At 37.7% G+C, this 17,885-nt stretch overlaps 1 protein-coding gene across 23 annotated transcripts in view; it reads left to right on the forward strand.

Moving 5' to 3' along the window:
- The window catches only part of cacna1aa (calcium channel, voltage-dependent, P/Q type, alpha 1A subunit, a), a 136,048-nt gene that overhangs the window by 78,248 nt on the left and 39,915 nt on the right, over positions 1–17,885 (forward strand). For 16 of the 23 annotated variants that reach the window (XM_037544727.1, XM_037544743.1, XM_037544747.1 and 13 more), the window contains 12 exons: positions 2,568–2,667; positions 3,627–3,787; positions 5,070–5,210; positions 5,540–5,741; positions 6,011–6,175; positions 7,019–7,129; positions 9,707–9,790; positions 12,089–12,091; positions 14,712–14,828; positions 15,501–15,566; positions 16,744–16,841; positions 17,095–17,245. In XM_037544727.1, coding sequence (XP_037400624.1) covers positions 2,568–2,667; positions 3,627–3,787; positions 5,070–5,210; positions 5,540–5,741; positions 6,011–6,175; positions 7,019–7,129; positions 9,707–9,790; positions 12,089–12,091; positions 14,712–14,828; positions 15,501–15,566; positions 16,744–16,841; positions 17,095–17,245 — 1,399 coding nt within the window. The remainder of the gene's footprint in view (positions 1–2,567; positions 2,668–3,626; positions 3,788–5,069; positions 5,211–5,539; positions 5,742–6,010; positions 6,176–7,018; positions 7,130–9,706; positions 9,791–12,088; positions 12,092–14,711; positions 14,829–15,500; positions 15,567–16,743; positions 16,842–17,094; positions 17,246–17,885) is intronic. The other 7 variants (XM_037544730.1, XM_037544737.1, XM_037544732.1 and 4 more) reach the window with 1 other exon arrangement.

The following is a 17,885-nucleotide window of genomic DNA, read 5'->3' on the forward strand; positions in this document are numbered from 1 at the left end:
TTCTCTCTCTCTCTCTCTCTCTCTCTCTCTCTCTCTCTCTCTCTCTCTCTCTTCATTCTTGATGCTTGTCCTGCCAGTTACATAGCTGTCCTCTCTTTCTTTTTTGAATCTGTTTGTCTGTTTGTCTGTCTACGGGTCACCCATCTCCTTCACTACTCTCTCTCTCACTCTCACTCTTTCTTTGTCTGCCTTAGAAGTAGCACCAATGTCATTTAAAATGAAGCTGCCCTCACTCAAAGTTAAAACCAGTGTAAATTTACACTTACCCCAAAGGTAGTCAATCTTCCAAGACATTTGGATTGATGTCTGAGGTTTACTGCCACCTTAGCACTGGAGCTGTAAGGCTTATGTGGCTAATAAGTAATGGAAGTTTATACCCTATCAATTAGCATTGTGCAAGCTGTATGCCATAAGCATCCACTTCAGATGCAAAATATTTTGGCCAATCAGCTACAGTTGCAGGGGAATTGTGTAAATTTTATTTTTCTCCCAAAGTAAAACAGGTGGTGGGGAAACTTTATCACCTCTGTACATTTGAGAATTACCCATCATTTCATGCAAATGGAGAAAACGCAGGGGAAGAGAGGAGGAGAGGAAAGGAGAAAAGAGGAGTAGAGAGTCGGAGAAAGGGTAGGAAGAAGAAGAAGAAAGAGGAGATGAGGTGAAAAAGGTTGGAAGATGAGGAGTGTATTTGATAAACAGGATAACAAGAGGAAAAGATGAGCAAATAGAAGAGAAAAGTGGAAAGGAAAGGAAAAGGAAATTATTCATAATTATAACATGTAGTTGTAATAATGGCATTAGTGGTAGGTAAAGTAATAGTAAGTCGTAGTACTTTTTGTTACCTTCTCCAGGAGGAGTGCACTGACCCTTTGGCCTACAGCCTGAGGCTGTTTTGCTCTTAGAGTGCAGGTCAAGTAGCAGGGACTTGGACACAGCTAGTTGGTCACCAGCAGCACAGCTGGACCTTACAGCTGCACATCCAGCTGCTGTAGCTCAGAGTGTATGACCTGCAGGAGTGGCCTGTGAGCTACTAGGTTTATTGGTAGTAGTAGTAAATATGAGCATAGCAACGACTGTGTGCATGTAGTTAAACATGCACACTAAGGTGTAACGACACATTTTCAGGTTTCATACAATGTTCACTTCTTAGATAATGGCAAATGATTCGATTACTGATTGTTTTACTGACCTTTCATTATGTTTGTTTTTTTATCTCTTATCTAAACCTCATGTTTATCACATTTTAACCCCCTAAAGCAGGAAAGATTAACAGCTACATGTCACAAAAGACCAAAGCACAATTAAAACATATGGAAAAGCAGTGCAGAGTGCAGTTAACTAAGACACTAAGGTTTCCATTCTTTGATCTTTTGTGGATTTCACAAAAGATGGCAAATGAGAGACGCAATTTTTCAATGATGTATTGAAGTAGTTGTACTCTTAGTGAACACAGTACACAGCATTATGTGTACGCCGCATTATTGTCTAGTGCAAAGCTCCCGTCTTTTTAGTATGATGACATATAGAGTATTGCTCTAACACTGAGGTTACTAGTAAACAGAATGAAAGGAACATTACCAACATAGATACATAGATCATGGAGCTGGTTTTAGTTGTGTCTGGTCTGTTGCTCTGCAGTCAATGACCTTGACTGTGTGGTCAGTTTTGCGTGACATGGAAATATCCCCCTCCACCACTTCTAAAAACTCTTCTCTTTAAATGAGTGAATGTTTTTAGAGATCCTCCATCGCCTACATGTTTGCTACATTTATTTGATGGATTCAAAAAAAAAAAAAGAAAGAAAAAACAAGATAGCAAGAATTAAAAAAAAGAAAAAGAGGCTTGGCTGGGCATTCCCACAGCGGGGATGCCTGAGACTGTAGTCTGCCCTGATTGGTGCAGATTTCATGCTGTTGCCATGGTAGCACTATGAAACCAGCGGGTTGGGTAAAGGTAATTATGGTGGTGGGAGCAGCATGGTTTGGGGTTAGCAGTGGATACTACATCCACTGAGCTGAGTTTCAAAACAGCATGAGCCACGTGTGTGTGTGCGTGTGTTAAAAGACTGACTGTGAGTATAAAAAGGCTGAGTTGAATTTACTTGATTCAAATGTGTACATGAATAAACATATCATATCTACACAATCATTGCTGAAAGCAAGTAAACAGAGAATTGTGTTGATGCTGTGTATTTTATTCTAATGTACACATTCAATTCAAGTAAATTCAGCGCATCACTTTTTTCAGTGAGTACGTGTGCGCGTGCACTCCGAGATGGGCTTGCTAGGCTAACTGTAGCAGGCTACATTCTCATCGTCAGCTGTGTGGAGTTGCAGTACCTTCCACTGTAACTGAACTGTGGATGAATGTATAGCAGGCATGTTTACTGAGTGGTATGAGCTACTAACACACAAGTTAGTGCCCACCTTTGCCAGCCATGGGTGCCTACAGCCTCATTAGTCACCCATGTTGGAATCTGGCACCTGCCATGTTTTTCAGTGCCTCTCTTTAACTGTGTTTTTGTTTGTGTGTGTGTGTGTTTGTCTGTTGTGGCTGTCCTGCAGTGGAAGCAGTAAGGGGAAAGACATCAGTACTATAAAGTCTCTTCGTGTACTGAGAGTGCTACGGCCCCTCAAGACCATCAAACGCCTGCCCAAGCTCAAGGTACAGAGCATCTTGTTGACAGGTTTTCAGACCTTTGAGGTGCCAGTATCCAGTTAAATCCAATTAAATCAGTATGTTGTTATTCGTTACAGGCTAGTTTTTCTGTACTTGTTACTACGGATGTGCTGAAACTTATTTCTGCAGTCCCTCTGTTGGCCATTCTGCCAGTGGAATGGAATTGGCTGTATTTTTCATCAGAATAATCAAATTAAATATTTTCCCCTTTTATCAGATTAACTAGGACACGATTGGCTCTCAGTGTGTGAAATGTGTGTAAATAAACTGTGGTAGAAGACAATGAATCCTCATCAGCATAATGCTTGTCTTAACAAAATCCTGTATATCTAAAATGGTAACTTTACAGGAGAAGGAAAAAGGCGTTCTTAACTTGTAATGGAAGTCAAAGTAACAAGATTTTTCCGCTAGTAATTTTAGACCATTTCTATAGGTCTTTAGATCATGACATGTTAACATAATGCAAAGTGTAACTGGTGTTTCTAATTACGCAATTTTATAAGAATTTTTCCAACAGTGATGATATGTTAGCTTTAGTGTTATTGTTAGCTTGTTAGCTATGAAGAGGCCAACTCCATTACTCACCTGACATGGGAGCCTATGCTTGGCCATTTTTGCAGAATTAGACTTGTTGTCAGATAAATTTTCAGATAAAACTGTGTAGTGCTAAATTTGTAATTGTACTGCTGATTTTTTAACCTTCTAACTTACAGTCGCAAGTTTACAGCCCTATGTTAATTTTGTCTTTTTTTTTTTGGAAGGAAGGTGAAAAATGGGTGGGAAGATTCTGCTAATTAGATATTTATGTTAGAGTTCTATTAATTAGTAAATTGATTGTTAATTTCAGATATACTGTGAGCTCATTGTGACCACATTTTGTGCTGTGTTTTCTCATGTACGTGCACCTGACTCTCGTGTTTCACTGTGTTTCTCTCTGTCCTCAGGCTGTCTTTGATTGTGTGGTGAACTCGCTGAAGAACGTGCTGAACATTCTCATCGTCTACATGCTCTTCATGTTCATTTTCGCTGTGGTGGCAGTGCAACTCTTCAAGGGCAAATTCTTTTACTGCACAGACGAGTCCAAAGAGTTTGAACGTGACTGCAGGTTAGAACTTACACACTTGCGCACATCGACTATATTCATTATAAAGATTCGTCAACGTGGACTTTTTTTTATTTTACTTTAGTTGTACTGTAGTGGTTTAGTTATGTTATGCCTTACAATGTTAGTATGCAGTTTAGTTTGACAGTTTAGTTCTAATTCTACTTAAAGCTTTTGCATAAAGTAGCTTTAAGTAGAATAAGTGGCTAATGTTTGTTAACTTAATGCCATCCTGAGATGTAATAAGTAAATGGTGAGGCTCCAGACTAACGGTGTCCATTCATCCTGGACAGGTTAAAAATAGTCTTCAAGACGATGTTAAATCTGTTTTCGAATGCTTTCAGGATGATGATGCTGCACAAGTTAACTTTTAAAATACAGAAAATACACAGTCAGAAAATCACAGACATGCTGGTCATTCATACCGGCCATGATGTTTAATGCAGAGACCTTTAGCCAATAATGTATCATATGTTGCTTAGGCATTTAAGACATGCCCCTGTCACAGTTATATAAACATAAAGTGGGAAATAGAAAAGTAGTTAAACGGGAAGGTCATAATTAGATTATAATAATATACAAAATAATATAAAAATAATTTTTTAAATGTATTTATTTGTTACCTAATGATTAGAGCCTTTGTTTTTAAACTGTAATTTCTTGTATTCAATTAAATGTTTGATTCAGCAACAATTTCAACAGAAATAAATATAATGGTAATGTAAGCAAAAGCAGTTATATATTTTGATGGTTCCAGGTACAGGTACCATTATTTCAATTTATTTCTAACTGAAACAGAAGCATAATGTGAAATTGTGTCACCGATACAATTACCGAACACTCTCTTCCAACTGTCTCTCATTTACTGTCTTTGGCTGCTGTCAGTGATCTGAACTAGGAATCTGTCCTACTAGACTTGAAAGTGGGTGAGGCTTATGCTATGGGAACATGAAGAGCTTATAAATTCTAGGGGTTGTGATTTTTGAGGTCTGTTTTGTTGGAGAGTGGCGCAGCAGTCTTTTAAAAAAAATATGTATTAGAGATCTGAACTGAACAACACACACACGCACACACACACACACACACACACACACACACACACACACACACACACACACACAGATATTTTAACACAGTAAGCCTTAACCTCAGGATTAATAATTGTATCAAAACTGAAAAAATGAAAAATCATTAGACCAGTACCACATACATTCAGTGCTGAGTAAAGAACTAGTGAGGTGTTAGAGATGTTGTGGCTTGAGGCTAAATATGTTTTTTTGTTTAGAGGTGAATATCTGGTGTATGAGCGGGATAACGAAGTGAAGGCGCAGAAGCGGGAGTGGAAGAAGTACGATTTCCACTACGACAACGTGCTTTGGGCCCTGCTCACCCTCTTCACTGTATCCACCGGAGAGGGGTGGCCGCAGTAAGTACACAAACTCTAGTCTCTTAGTATGGTGAAAAGTCAAATGTTTGGTGACATAGTGGTGCTGAACTTATGAGGCTAATGAGACTAACAAGTAATGGCAACTTATTCTCACCAATTAGCATCATATCATTTAACCTGCTTGCCTAAATCACCACACCCTTGCCTCAGGCCACATTAAGTTATTAAGTAATAATAAGTAGACTTGCTTTTGTGGTTTCTGACACTGTATGACATAATGTTTTCTATAAAAATGGGCAATAACTGTTGCAGAGCCAAACAGCCATCTTGAAGCTTGAATTTTGTTCTGTTTGTCTGTTTTTCTTCAGGGTACTGAAACACTCAGTCGATGCGACTTACGAGAATCAGGGCCCTAGCCCGGGGTACCGGATGGAAATGTCCATCTTTTACGTGGTGTACTTCGTGGTCTTCCCCTTCTTCTTCGTCAACATCTTCGTGGCTCTCATAATCATAACCTTCCAGGAGCAAGGAGACAAGATGATGGAGGACTACAGTCTAGAAAAGAATGAGGTGACAAAGAGAGGGTTCTATAAACATTCAAAAAAAAAAAAAAAACACTGGAGTGTATTCAGGGTGTTTAATCCAAGATTGCAGTTCTATCAAACTGTAAATATGCTCTAACTATTGTAAGTGCAAATTATATCTCAGCAACAATAACTTTCTAGGTACATGGGAAAAGTCTGATTTTTTTATCTTAGAAAAAGTTCTTCTGTTGGTGCAATTGTCATAAAATGTACACAGCACCTGTTTTGAATGTAAAACATATCTTGTGTTTGCAGAGAGCCTGCATAGACTTTGCCATCAATGCCAAGCCTCTGACCCGCCACATGCCTCAGAATAAGCAGACGTTCCAGTACCGAATGTGGGAGTTTGTGGTGTCTCCGCCATTCGAGTACACTATCATGGCCATGATTGCCCTCAACACCATCGTGCTCATGATGAAGGTGGGTCAGCATGGACGGAGTCAATTCATTTTAAGTTTCTAGCATGCTAAGACAGCTCTAAGACAGTGCTAATTCCTCTCTGTCTCTTACTTGACAGCAAGGTATTTAAAAGGTTTCACTAACCCTAATCCTGGAAAATCTGGAAAGTCAGTGAATTGTAAAATCTCAGTTTCTAAATCTGGATAATTCATGGATTACGATTGAGTGTTTCATAGTTTTAGATACGTTATGCAGTTGTTCTTAATACGGTTTTTGTGTAGCATTTAGGCTATATAGCGTGAATTCTAAAACTCATTTCTGGTAACAACCCCTTCAAGTGTGTTTTAATATACTTGTTGTCAGTATATTGTTATTTTAGTAATTTATTACTTTCTTTCTTTACTGTTTTTTGTCTTCATCTTCCACTAGAAACTGCAAGTGTCAGCACTGAAAATAGCAATTAAACGTAGTATGACCACAAAAGCAACCTATTTTGAAACTGACAAAATTTCAGAATTAACTCACTGTTACAATCATTGAAAATGATAAAACTTCTAAACCGGGTCTTTAAGAAGTGATTAAAAAACTTTTCTTTGACAAAGCATGCATTGCTGTGCATTGTTATAATTCAATCATTCTGTGAAGTCAATAATGTTGTCTGAACCATACATGCTTAGTTGAGACCTTTAGGAACCAAAATCTTGAATTTCTGATTCAGATTTATTGATAAGGAGGAGAGTTTGTTAGTAAAATGTAGTAAAATAATAGATGACTAGAAGCCACAGTGATTATGATGTCTCCTATAGGCTGACATGCTGCTGTCTGCAGATCTGGTATGATAAGCATGGGTGTGTGTGTTTTCAGTATTATGGAGCTTCAGACACCTATGAGAAAATGCTAGTCAACCTGAACATTGTTTTCACCTCGCTGTTCTCCCTGGAGTGTGTGTTGAAGATCATTGCCTTTGGAGCACTGGTGAGTGACCATGTCTTATCTTTGTGTGTGTGTGTGTGTGTGTGTGTGTGTGTGTGTGTGTGTGTGTGTGTGTGTGAGAGAGTCTTTGTATGTGTGTGTTTGTATCATCATGTGATGTATTTGTGAAGATTGGAAGACAGAAAGCAGCAAATAATATACTCTGTTTTTCTTGCATTAAATCAAAACAGTAAAAAATGTGTGCGTGTATGTGTGTGTGTGTGTGTGTGTGTGTGTGTGTGTGTGTGTGTCATTTATTTTGTGGGGAAGTATATGCTCATTCTAAATTTGATGTCTGCAACACATTCCAGAAATGTTGGTACGAAAACGTGTTTACGACTGTGGTACATCACCTTCCATGAATAATCTTTTGGGGACTTAAAACACCAGTTGATCCAGCTTTAAAAGCATATTTTTTTGCCACATGTCCTTTATTTAAGTCTTCAGCTGTGCAAAAGTACAAGGCCTTTGATGAAGTGTTTTGTTCTTTTGACACATGCAGAATGTGGCTTGGAATTTTTGAAACAAACATGGACATCCCTGGGAAAGACGTTGTCTAGACAGTGGTTTTCAAATCAGTCCTCGTGGATCCTTAAATCATCCACATTTTGCACCACCATACATTGCTCCAAAATGTCTATATATCTTTTAGAGTTAAGATGTCTTCACAGGTGTGCATGTTGATCATGCCATGGGCACTAAATCACTGCCTTTCCATAACAGACACTAACTTTTAAACTTTACACTGGTGACATTCTGGATGGTCCTTTTCTTCTTTGGTCCAGAGAACACGATGTACGTTTTTCCATGTATGGTCTGAAAGTTTGAGCAGACCACAATACATACTTCCACTCTGCATTAGTGTATTTCTTCCTGGGGAAGTCAGCAGCATTTCTGACTTGTGGCTTGTGTCCCCTGTGCAAAGTAAATAGACAATTTGACTGCAATGAACAGTGTTTATTGACAACGATTTGTCAATGCATTTTCTCAAGCCCATGCAGCAGCATGCTGGTTTTAATGCAGTGCCAGCTAAAGGGGTTGAAGGTCAATAACCTTTACACACAGAGATTTCTCTGGAATCACTAGATCCTTTATGCACTGTAGATGGTGAAATACCAAAAATTCTTGCAGTCATTCTTTGAGGAAGGTTGCTTTTTAACTTTTCCGTTATTCACTGTTGCATTTTTTTTTACAAAGTAGCGAGCCTCAACCCAACCATAAAGGGCTAGACCTTTCCTGGGTGCTCTTTTTATACCCAAGTATGATTGTGCCATCTGTTTAAGGTGAGATTTTTGAACATTCCTTGTCTTAAATTGTCCTAGTCTGAACTGTTTTGGAATTTGTCACAGGCACTAATTTTAGAATGAGTGCATGTTTACAAACACTGACAGAGTCAACAAGGTAAAAGATTAAAAATATTGTCTTTGTACTGTTTTCTTTTAACTACAGGTCAAAGTGTATTTTTTTATTTATATATTTATAAATCACTGCTTTCTGTTTTTAATTATATTTCACATATTGTCTCACCTCTTTTGGAATTGTAGATTTTTGTAGATATGATTTCTAGCCACCTTCCAGTAAAGTATGGCTACTGCAATGAAATTATGACTGAAGCAAAAAACAAACAAACAAACAAAAAAAAAAAACAACTTGAGTGGAAGCAGAAAAATAATTTAAAGAACTGTAGTGAAACTTCTTAGTACATCCAGCATTTATCAGCATGGGAACTCAAGTTTGTTAGCCTGTATTCTTTTCTTTTTGTAACCTTTTGGTCTAAAATAAAATGCTAAAGATGTAAGAGTTGAGCGTTGTGAGCAGCATTAAAGCAGTCAAGGAGCTAAACCAGCAACACAGAATAGAGAATTGGGAACTAACTGTCAGGGTTGACATGTCATTGGAATGAGAAATTAGTAAAAGTAAGGAGGAGAAAGTAAATGTTTTTGTTCAGCAAAGGCCAGCCAGGAAAGCAACATGGAGAAAGAAAGAATAGTGAAAGATAGAGGACCAACTCAGATGGTAATAGAGAAAAAGAAAAAAGTATTAAGGAATTAAGGAGGGATAGAGTGCATAGACACACTCACGCAGAAGGGTAGACATGGGAAATTTGGCTGAAGCACTAAAGTTCAGTGCCTGGATGCCAGAGTTTTACTGCATCTGTTAGGTAGAGTGGTCTTAATGCACTCTTTTACTGCAGGCATTCACAGGGCGGCACAGACATGTCCTGCACTCTCAGCATGTGTGTGTCACCAAACCCTTAGGCACCCAGCCGTACTGACAGAGAGAGCAAGAGAATTAGAAAAGTCAGAAGGATAAAGAGAACAACCTTAGTAGAAAGAGGAATGAGGTTGGGTGTTTGTTTTGTGTGTGTGTGTGTGTGTGAGGCATAATATTGTTCCACATATAAACTTGCATCATTACATCATTTCATATAGATACTTACATGTATGTAATACATGTGGAATTTATTGGAATTTGATTTGAATATACATCCTGAGGAAACAAATTTAGGTGTCTGTGTCTACCTCTCATAACACCACTGTAACCCAAATAACAGGCATGCTTCTCTCATTTTATCCACAGAACTACTTCAAAGACGCCTGGAACATCTTTGACTGGGTGACCGTGCTTGGCAGCATCACTGATATTTTAGTCACGGAGCTAGGGGTAAGTGTTTTCTGTAGAGGGGATACTGAGAGAGTGTTAGTATGTGTGTGCGCATGTGTGTGGGTGTGTGTCAGAGATACAGAGAGGGACTCCACAGGATCTTTCCCTTCCCACTGAAGCGGAAGGCTCTTCTGAAGGTTTTATATAATTGTCCCAGTTGGTGTGTGGAGCAGATCAGTGAGACAGCATTGGGACGTCTGGAGCTCACCCAGCTTTCACTTACATCACAGTAATCCCCTACTGAATTCAGACATCTAGTGTTTTACCATCCCTTAATTAAAGCGATACTTCAGCAAAAGGTCAAATGTACACATTTTTCCCTCTTACAGCAAATGTAGTCAGTCAGCCAAATCATGTTTGGTGTCTGTACTTTGCTTCTTTTGTACTAGCTACCAGTTATCATTGTGCACACTGCAGTTCTAAATCATCACACCCTTTTTTCAAACCGTGACGGGTTGTTAGGTAATTTTAAAATTTTTATAGATGACAATATGACATATAAAAAACATATAAAAAACATATAAGTATGTATATTAGAAATTACAGTCCCAGGCAACCTACACTCACAATTTCTTGCTAAGTAGGCTAATCTTTTCCTTGTGGGCACATAAAATACATGCACAAATTATGTCCTGTGAATAATGTTTCAATATCTAATTAAGGACCAATGTATTGATCCAGTATTTCTCCCCTCTTAGAGTAAACAAGGTGGTCTCAGTGTAAGCTTTACAATCAAGGCTGATGTAGCTTTTCCTGCTCACAAGCTTTAATAAAATTAAGCATCCTGAAACAACCTCACTTTTTTCCAGTCTCAACAAATTAACAAGCAAAAGCTAACCTTGCAAGCAAGCTAGTTCATCTGTCTGTCTGTCTACCTGTCTGTTGTTTGGTCTTTCATTTGTCCCATTCCATGGATACATTTCCTGGATGTACATCCAGTGATAAAATGAATAAGAACCTTATCAATGCCTTAGAAATTTTGTAAAATGTTTTACTGAGCAGACACAGTGAGGTGTACACTACCACCTACATAAGTAGGGATTCATCATTTCTCCCTCCTTCACTGTTGTGTTGAGTTTTGCTTGAGTGGCAATGTAGGTTGAGGGATATCAATCAAGCATTCTCATTAGGATATATATATGTATGTGTATATATATATATATATATGTGTGTGTGTGTGTGTGTGTGTATATATGTGTGTAATATATATATGATCAATGACTTTAGCTGGTATTTAAACAGTGGTTCTTTCTTCATATCACTATTACAGTTGTGATTCATAATGTCTGGCTGGATGTCTAATATAACGCTCAATATTAGTGTACAAATTCTTTACCATTTAATATTGTGTGGGACCTTAACAACCTGACACACTTTGATAACAATTGTGTAATAATTTAGCCATGCCTTTGCAAAATGCAAATTGGTTTTCTATTATTTGTTACATTGGCCTTGTAGCTCAAGTGTAAAACTTTAAAAGCAAACCTCCTACATCAAACATGTCTTGGTTGAAAAACTCCATTGGAGGTAAGGGGGAAAACTGTAAATTAGTTTTTTTTTTTGTTTTTTTTTACAGACCTATTGTTGAAATGCCCCTGTCAAGATCAACCAATTCACCTTTTTTCAATCACTATCACTTTCTGAAAGTCAGCTTCAGGTTTAGCAAGATCAGTAAAGACAGCATTGTTCTAAAAGAAGTGTGTATGTGTTGTGTGTGTGTATGTGTTGAGAGCCGCTGTCTTTCGGTAAATCAGCAGCAACTGGTGGCTGGTCATTGTACATCATTTTGACCGTTACTTGCTTGTAAAAAATGCTTGCTATCTCAGGCTCAGAGATACAGAAATGTTGCACACTTCTGTTTTTTTTGAATAGACAAGAAAATCACAAGCAAACATTTCAAAGCATTTAGCTTTTATCTTTTTCAGTATTGTTTCATATGGCTTTCATTCTGATTTTCAGTATTGTTTCATGTTTTTTTAATTGTCACTACTGTATGCTAAGCTTATGTTACAATGATTTGAATATGGCTTTTAATTGACAGATGTTTTTGGACTAAAAATGTCTGCATAATGATTATTCATTTCTTGTTTTATCCTTTTTTTCTGTCCCTTTTTTTAACATGCTTTCTTTAATCGCTGCCATATTGGCGGCAACGCCCTCTGATGAATTCATCCAATCAAAATGCACTATGAAACTCATGTGTCCATCTGTGACCTGGCCTGGCCGATCACACTGGTTGTTATTATCAACCTCCAAAAATGCTGCTATAAACCATGCATCTGCAACATCTCCATGTAGATGGTTTGTAATTTTTTTGGAAATCTTAATGCATCTGTTTTCCTCTGTGGCTGATGATGATGATGGTGATGATGATGCATGTGCTTGAATACAAAATGGCATTGACCCCTGCTCTTTGTGACACGTCAAGGGTTTCACTCCCACACCATATAAACACCTGGTCCAGATATAACTGGGCTGATGTTTTGCACACACACATATACAGAGTTTTAGCTAGCATACTCTCAGCAGTAAACCTGGCTAAAGTCCAAAGCATAGGGAGAGTAGCTGTAGCTGTAGTTCAGGATATCTGCATGCTCTCTATGTCTTTCTTTTTGCCTTTAAAATAGTCTAGAATAACAGAACGGGCCTATTTCACAAAGCAAGATTTTCAATAAGCTGGATAGCTTTAGGACCCATAGGCTACATCTTTCTTTTCTTTCATATAACGTCTGCTTATGACATTTGTTTGGGCTAAAAAAGCAGTCATAATTCATTTTTACATAATTTTCCAACCTCTCATTTTCTCTTAGAACAAACTAGGTTGTTTTTGTTACTATGCCTTTAAGACTGATATATGTAAATCGTCTGTGTTCTGATTGGCTGCACTGCATCATACCTCATTCAAAAAGCAAGTAGAGCTAAAACAATTCTTATGACTTTGGCATGAATGGGTGGGACTAAACTGTCGTAGGCTCATATATTTGTAAATGCATTGGGTTTTGTGACATGAAAAATACCACAAATTTTATGTTTTGAAATGTTGCCACATATAGTTTACATACTAGTTCAGACTCTTTTATTTAATAAAAGCTCAAGTTAAGCTTAAGTTATTTGGTTAATTGAGAAAATCTGCTTTGTGAAACATTCCTCTGAGTAAGTAAAAAAATCTTTAAAACACTCCTTCACAAAAGGGTCACTGATTGGTCTGTGGCACAGATGGAGGCGGAGCTGTCCTCCTTTATGGGAACATTGTGCAGTGCTATTGGTGGAGAGATTTTGCATGCACACACTGCATACTCCTGATTCCAGCCCCTATCCTTGTCCCATTCCCCCTCCAGGTACTGGGTTTAAGGAAATAATTAATACATATGCTGTAGTGACAGATTTTTAACAGTCTTTATTGTGGCCTTCATGTTATTTCTAATGGCCATGTATTCAGTAAGTGTGGTAAGCTTACTAAGAGGCTACTTTTTCCTTTTGTCATTCTAACCATAATCTGCTTCAAGATCAGTGATCTGCAATATAAAAAATAGTTAATATTTTAAATAAAAATAATTTATATAACCCACTCTTCTTTACATTTGCCATGACAAGCCAACACACCCTGTTATGGTGTCCCTGAAAGCATCCAGTCTGTAGCTTTAATGTTAACTTTAAAAAAGATCAAAACATTGAAGTTAGAGTAGCCTAATCAATAGACCAATAGCTGATAGTCCTGAAAAAGCCTGGCAAATAATGTACAACCAATGTACAATACAACGTTAGACAAATTAGTACGTTTTTTATAGACAACAAGGAAGGTGGTCAGAACGCCCCCTCCTGTTTATACTCATAAAGAAAGTGAATAATGTATTGGAGATGAAACATGTTACGGGTTGTACAATTTCTTTCAAGATGTGAAGTTTTCATCCCTAAGACCTATAAAATAATAATACCAGTAATAAATAATACCAGTAATAAAACCACAGCAATATCATTTATTTAGGTGTTCTCCAAAAACAGACTATAAAATCTGTCATTCTGATATTTCTATTACATAAACATCTAACACTACCCAGTGCTTATATTAACAATCATAGTTTTAAAACATCATTAGTCCCATGGTGACTAAACAACTGAATATAATGATAAATTAAAGGATATAAAATTTTTACCTGTATGGCGGGATTAATTTGAAAAAAATGTCTTCAGAGTTGTACTCAAGAAAGTCCATAGAATATACGGACCGAAGGAAATGTAAAAATTCAGATGTGGACATTAATGTGTTGATGATAACAGGTCCATTGCCTGTGCATTGACAAGGTTGCCAGCTGTAGAAATATGGTGCAAATCACTGTTGTAGAAGCAGATGTGGTAAACATGTGTATTTGTTTTATATTTGACTTAGGGATCCTTAAGCCCAGAACTTTTGCCCTTTGACCTTTGCTGGGTGCAGTGTGAGTGGCCGTTAGCCGTTAGCTGTGGTTGGTGTGTGGGTTTAGCATGCTGTGGGCCATCAGTGCATTTGGTTATTTGACACCAGGTTAGGGGTCCTGCACTTTCCTCCCAAATGGATGAGGATGTTTAGGTTCTGCGTTTTCTGTATGAGTTCACCACCCCTCTCCCCCCACCCTCTTCTTTCCCCCCTGCTTTTCTCCTTCCCTCGGATATGCCAGGCCTGCTCAGTCTTGCCAGTTTCAGTTTTATTTTCTAACATTTCTCTCCCTTTCCTGGTTTGTAACACCCCTCTTTGTTTTGCCTACTAATACACAAAAAGAAATTAATGTTCCATCAGCAAATCATCTCTTAGCTGACACCTGTCTGTCTGTTTATCTGTCCATCTCTATCTATCTATCTATCTATCTATCTATCTATCTATCTATCTATCTATCTATCTATCTATCTATCTATCTATCGTCTCTCTCTCTTGCTCTCTCTCTAGAATAACTTCATCAATCTGAGTTTTCTGAGACTCTTCAGAGCTGCCCGTCTGATTAAGCTGCTCAGACAGGGTGAGACCATTCGCATCCTGCTCTGGACCTTCGTCCAGTCTTTTAAGGTAAAACAAGCACACTAAAGGTTTTGATTGGTTCACTGAATTATGGTTTTAGCCAAACATACACACACACACGCCTGCACATGATATTTAATATGCAGAGGGGTCAGCCTTTTAGTGACCTGCAGAAGCCATACACAACTCCAGCCTAAAGTTCCTCAGAGTTCCCCTCCTCTCGTTATCTCCGTCAACCCAAGGCGTGGTCTGCATTCACAAAAATTTGTTAATAGTACAGATGAGATTAAGTAAAGTTGACTCTGTTGAATGTAGCCAAATATTTTAAACAAATCATACAAATTATTAGAGCAAACTCTGGAGAGATTGTTTTATACTGTAGTCTATAAAACTACAAGCTCAGTACATTGTAGTAGATACACTGAAATACTGTTATCAACTGTTATAAGACTTGTAACTCCAAAGAACTTTTACATAATTTACAACATTTACTGAAATTGGCAGTTGCTTTCTAATAACCAATTCATCTTGAATTATGTGAACATTTCATGATGAATGGGCCAATAAAAATGGTTCATAGTTACATAGAGTAAAATCTCATCACATTAATGTTACAAACATACATACAGTTTTACAATTCTTGGTAGAATTCTGTCAAACATTCTTCAGTAACGCTCACTAGGTTTTGACTGATTATTTTCTATGTTCTTTTTTGTGCAGGCTTTGCCATACGTGTGCCTACTCATCGCTATGCTGTTCTTCATCTATGCCATCATTGGGATGCAGGTGAGGTTTCGTCTACCTTGTTCATCTGCACATCTATTACTAGGTGTAGGAGCAAAAAGTCAATACAACAGTGTCATGATATTTTGGGTGAAAAAATGTTATTGATAAACAAATTATTAAAGCTTCTGCCAATGATGTTATTGTTAGGAACAGGTTGGTAGCACATTTGATAACACGGTCATCTTAAGAAAAAGGTTCAATTCCCTGTCTGGGCAGGAATCAGGGACCAGTCAGAGCATTTGGGTAAATTTGCGATAGAATAATATCATGGCTTACGTGTGCTAATGTCATGACATTAAACAAAAAACTAGGGCTGTCGAAGTTAACACGATAACGACACATTAACGCAATCTCAATTTAACGAGATTTTTAAAAATAGTGCCGTTAATGCAAATTCTGTTTGGCCCTGCGAGTGATCCATAGCTCATGTTGAGACTTGACCGTGCGCGGCATCTCTCATTAAGAGTGAGTAGCCAAGTTTACATGCTGTTTACAGTGCTGTAGCACTGTTGTATGACACTACATGTCTTTAATGAAGTCCAACTTTGTGTAATTTATTTTTGTTTGCGCAGTGCTGTGAAGTCCTATAGGCTGTGACTGAATACAACTTCAGTACAATTGAAGTTTTATGTAGTTTTTATTTTCTTTTGTTACACATATCTGAACTGAGACACAGTAGTATGTGACTACATGTCTTAAATTTGAGGCTGCAGCTCCCTAATTTATTACAAATCCAATTTTGTGTTTTGTACGGTCAGTATTACTTCCTAGTATGTGAGTGAATAAACTCCCTTATAGTTTTCTCTTGTCCTGGCAGTTCTTAACATAAGTACATTTAGCATAAAACTTGTTCACCATTTTAATTGTAACATTTCACTTAAAAATTCTTATTTTCTATAACATTTACACAGATTTTAAAAAAATGTGATAGCTAGCTAACACTGTTTGCTGAACCATATGTTCCCTCCAAAATCATATTACATCAGGAAAGCCCATAAAAATCACTAGATTTTGGCTACATACAGGCAAAAAAAAAAGTGAAGCAATAGTGTGGTTTGACAGCGGGGTTACTCCATTTACTGGAAACTAGGATAGAGAGAGGGTTGTGGGAGCTGCAATGACAGTACAGTAAGCTTGCAGTTTCAGTGAGATTGAGATGAAATTATGTGTCTTGCAGTTGTTTGGGAACATTAAGATTGAGGAGGATGGAGACAGTGCCATCAACCAACACAACAACTTCAGGACCTTCTTCCAGGCTCTTATGCTGCTTTTCAGGTATGTGCCCTGGGCTTCAGTCGAATATATAGTAGGACTGCACAGTCTTATCTTATCAGTATTATTGGTTGTAACTGCGATATCAGATTTTTGAATACTGTTGACACAGAAGTGGTCTCTGACTTTTGTACAGTATTCTAAATCATTTTGGTCAAAATAATGCAGGAATATATGTTAGCAACAGAGAAGCAGTATGGTATTTAGTCCATATTTTGCAGCCCTAATTTTTCCATCTGTGTCTGTGTGTGTATAGGAGTGCTACAGGAGAGGCATGGCATGAAATCATGCTGTCGTGTTTGGGGAACAAGGACTGTGATCCCCTGTCGGGGAATACAGAGTCGGAGTGTGGCAGCGAGTTTGCGTACCTCTATTTTGTCTCCTTCATCTTCTTGTGCTCCTTCCTGGTAAGAATTCCTCAACACATTGCCCCTATATTCCTCATCCTCTGCCTTCTCTTTTTCTTTTCCCAACAGCCTTGTTCCATTCAACTGCCTTCTGACACTATGTGACAGCACAGAATCAATTACAGGAGTCTTAACAGCTTTTTGAAGCTTTTTGGCCTTTACAGTTATTTTCAAATGCTGGTTTCATTTGAATCAGGTTTGAAGCTTCAGCACTATATTGACAGTTTTTTTTGTACATGTCCAGATAGAAGCTCCTTCCTGGAACAGAAAAAAAATGTGGCTATTTACTTGTGGCAACTAAAATATCTCCTCTTCTACTTAAAAACATAAATGTGGTATGGATTGAAAGTTTAGAATCTTCACTTTACACATAATTTCTCCCGTTGTTTCTCTACAATTTCACTACAAATCAGAAATAATTCATTTAAAAGTTAATGGTGCCACTAATTTTTTTACCACTGTTAATATATTTTATTCATTTGGCCCTTCAAATCATGCGTAGTTCCAACTTAAAATCTAGCTGCTGGAGTACTGTTTGTTGCTATGACTCTGCAACTGTAGCCCTCAAAACCAGCTTTTAAATGGCATGTTCCACCGATGATTCTCTTTAATGAAACCAAAGTTAATTCCAGCTTTAGCA

Source organism: Pygocentrus nattereri, chromosome 14 (genome assembly GCF_015220715.1).
Source record: "Pygocentrus nattereri isolate fPygNat1 chromosome 14, fPygNat1.pri, whole genome shotgun sequence".
Taxonomy (NCBI): domain Eukaryota; kingdom Metazoa; phylum Chordata; class Actinopteri; order Characiformes; family Serrasalmidae; genus Pygocentrus; species Pygocentrus nattereri.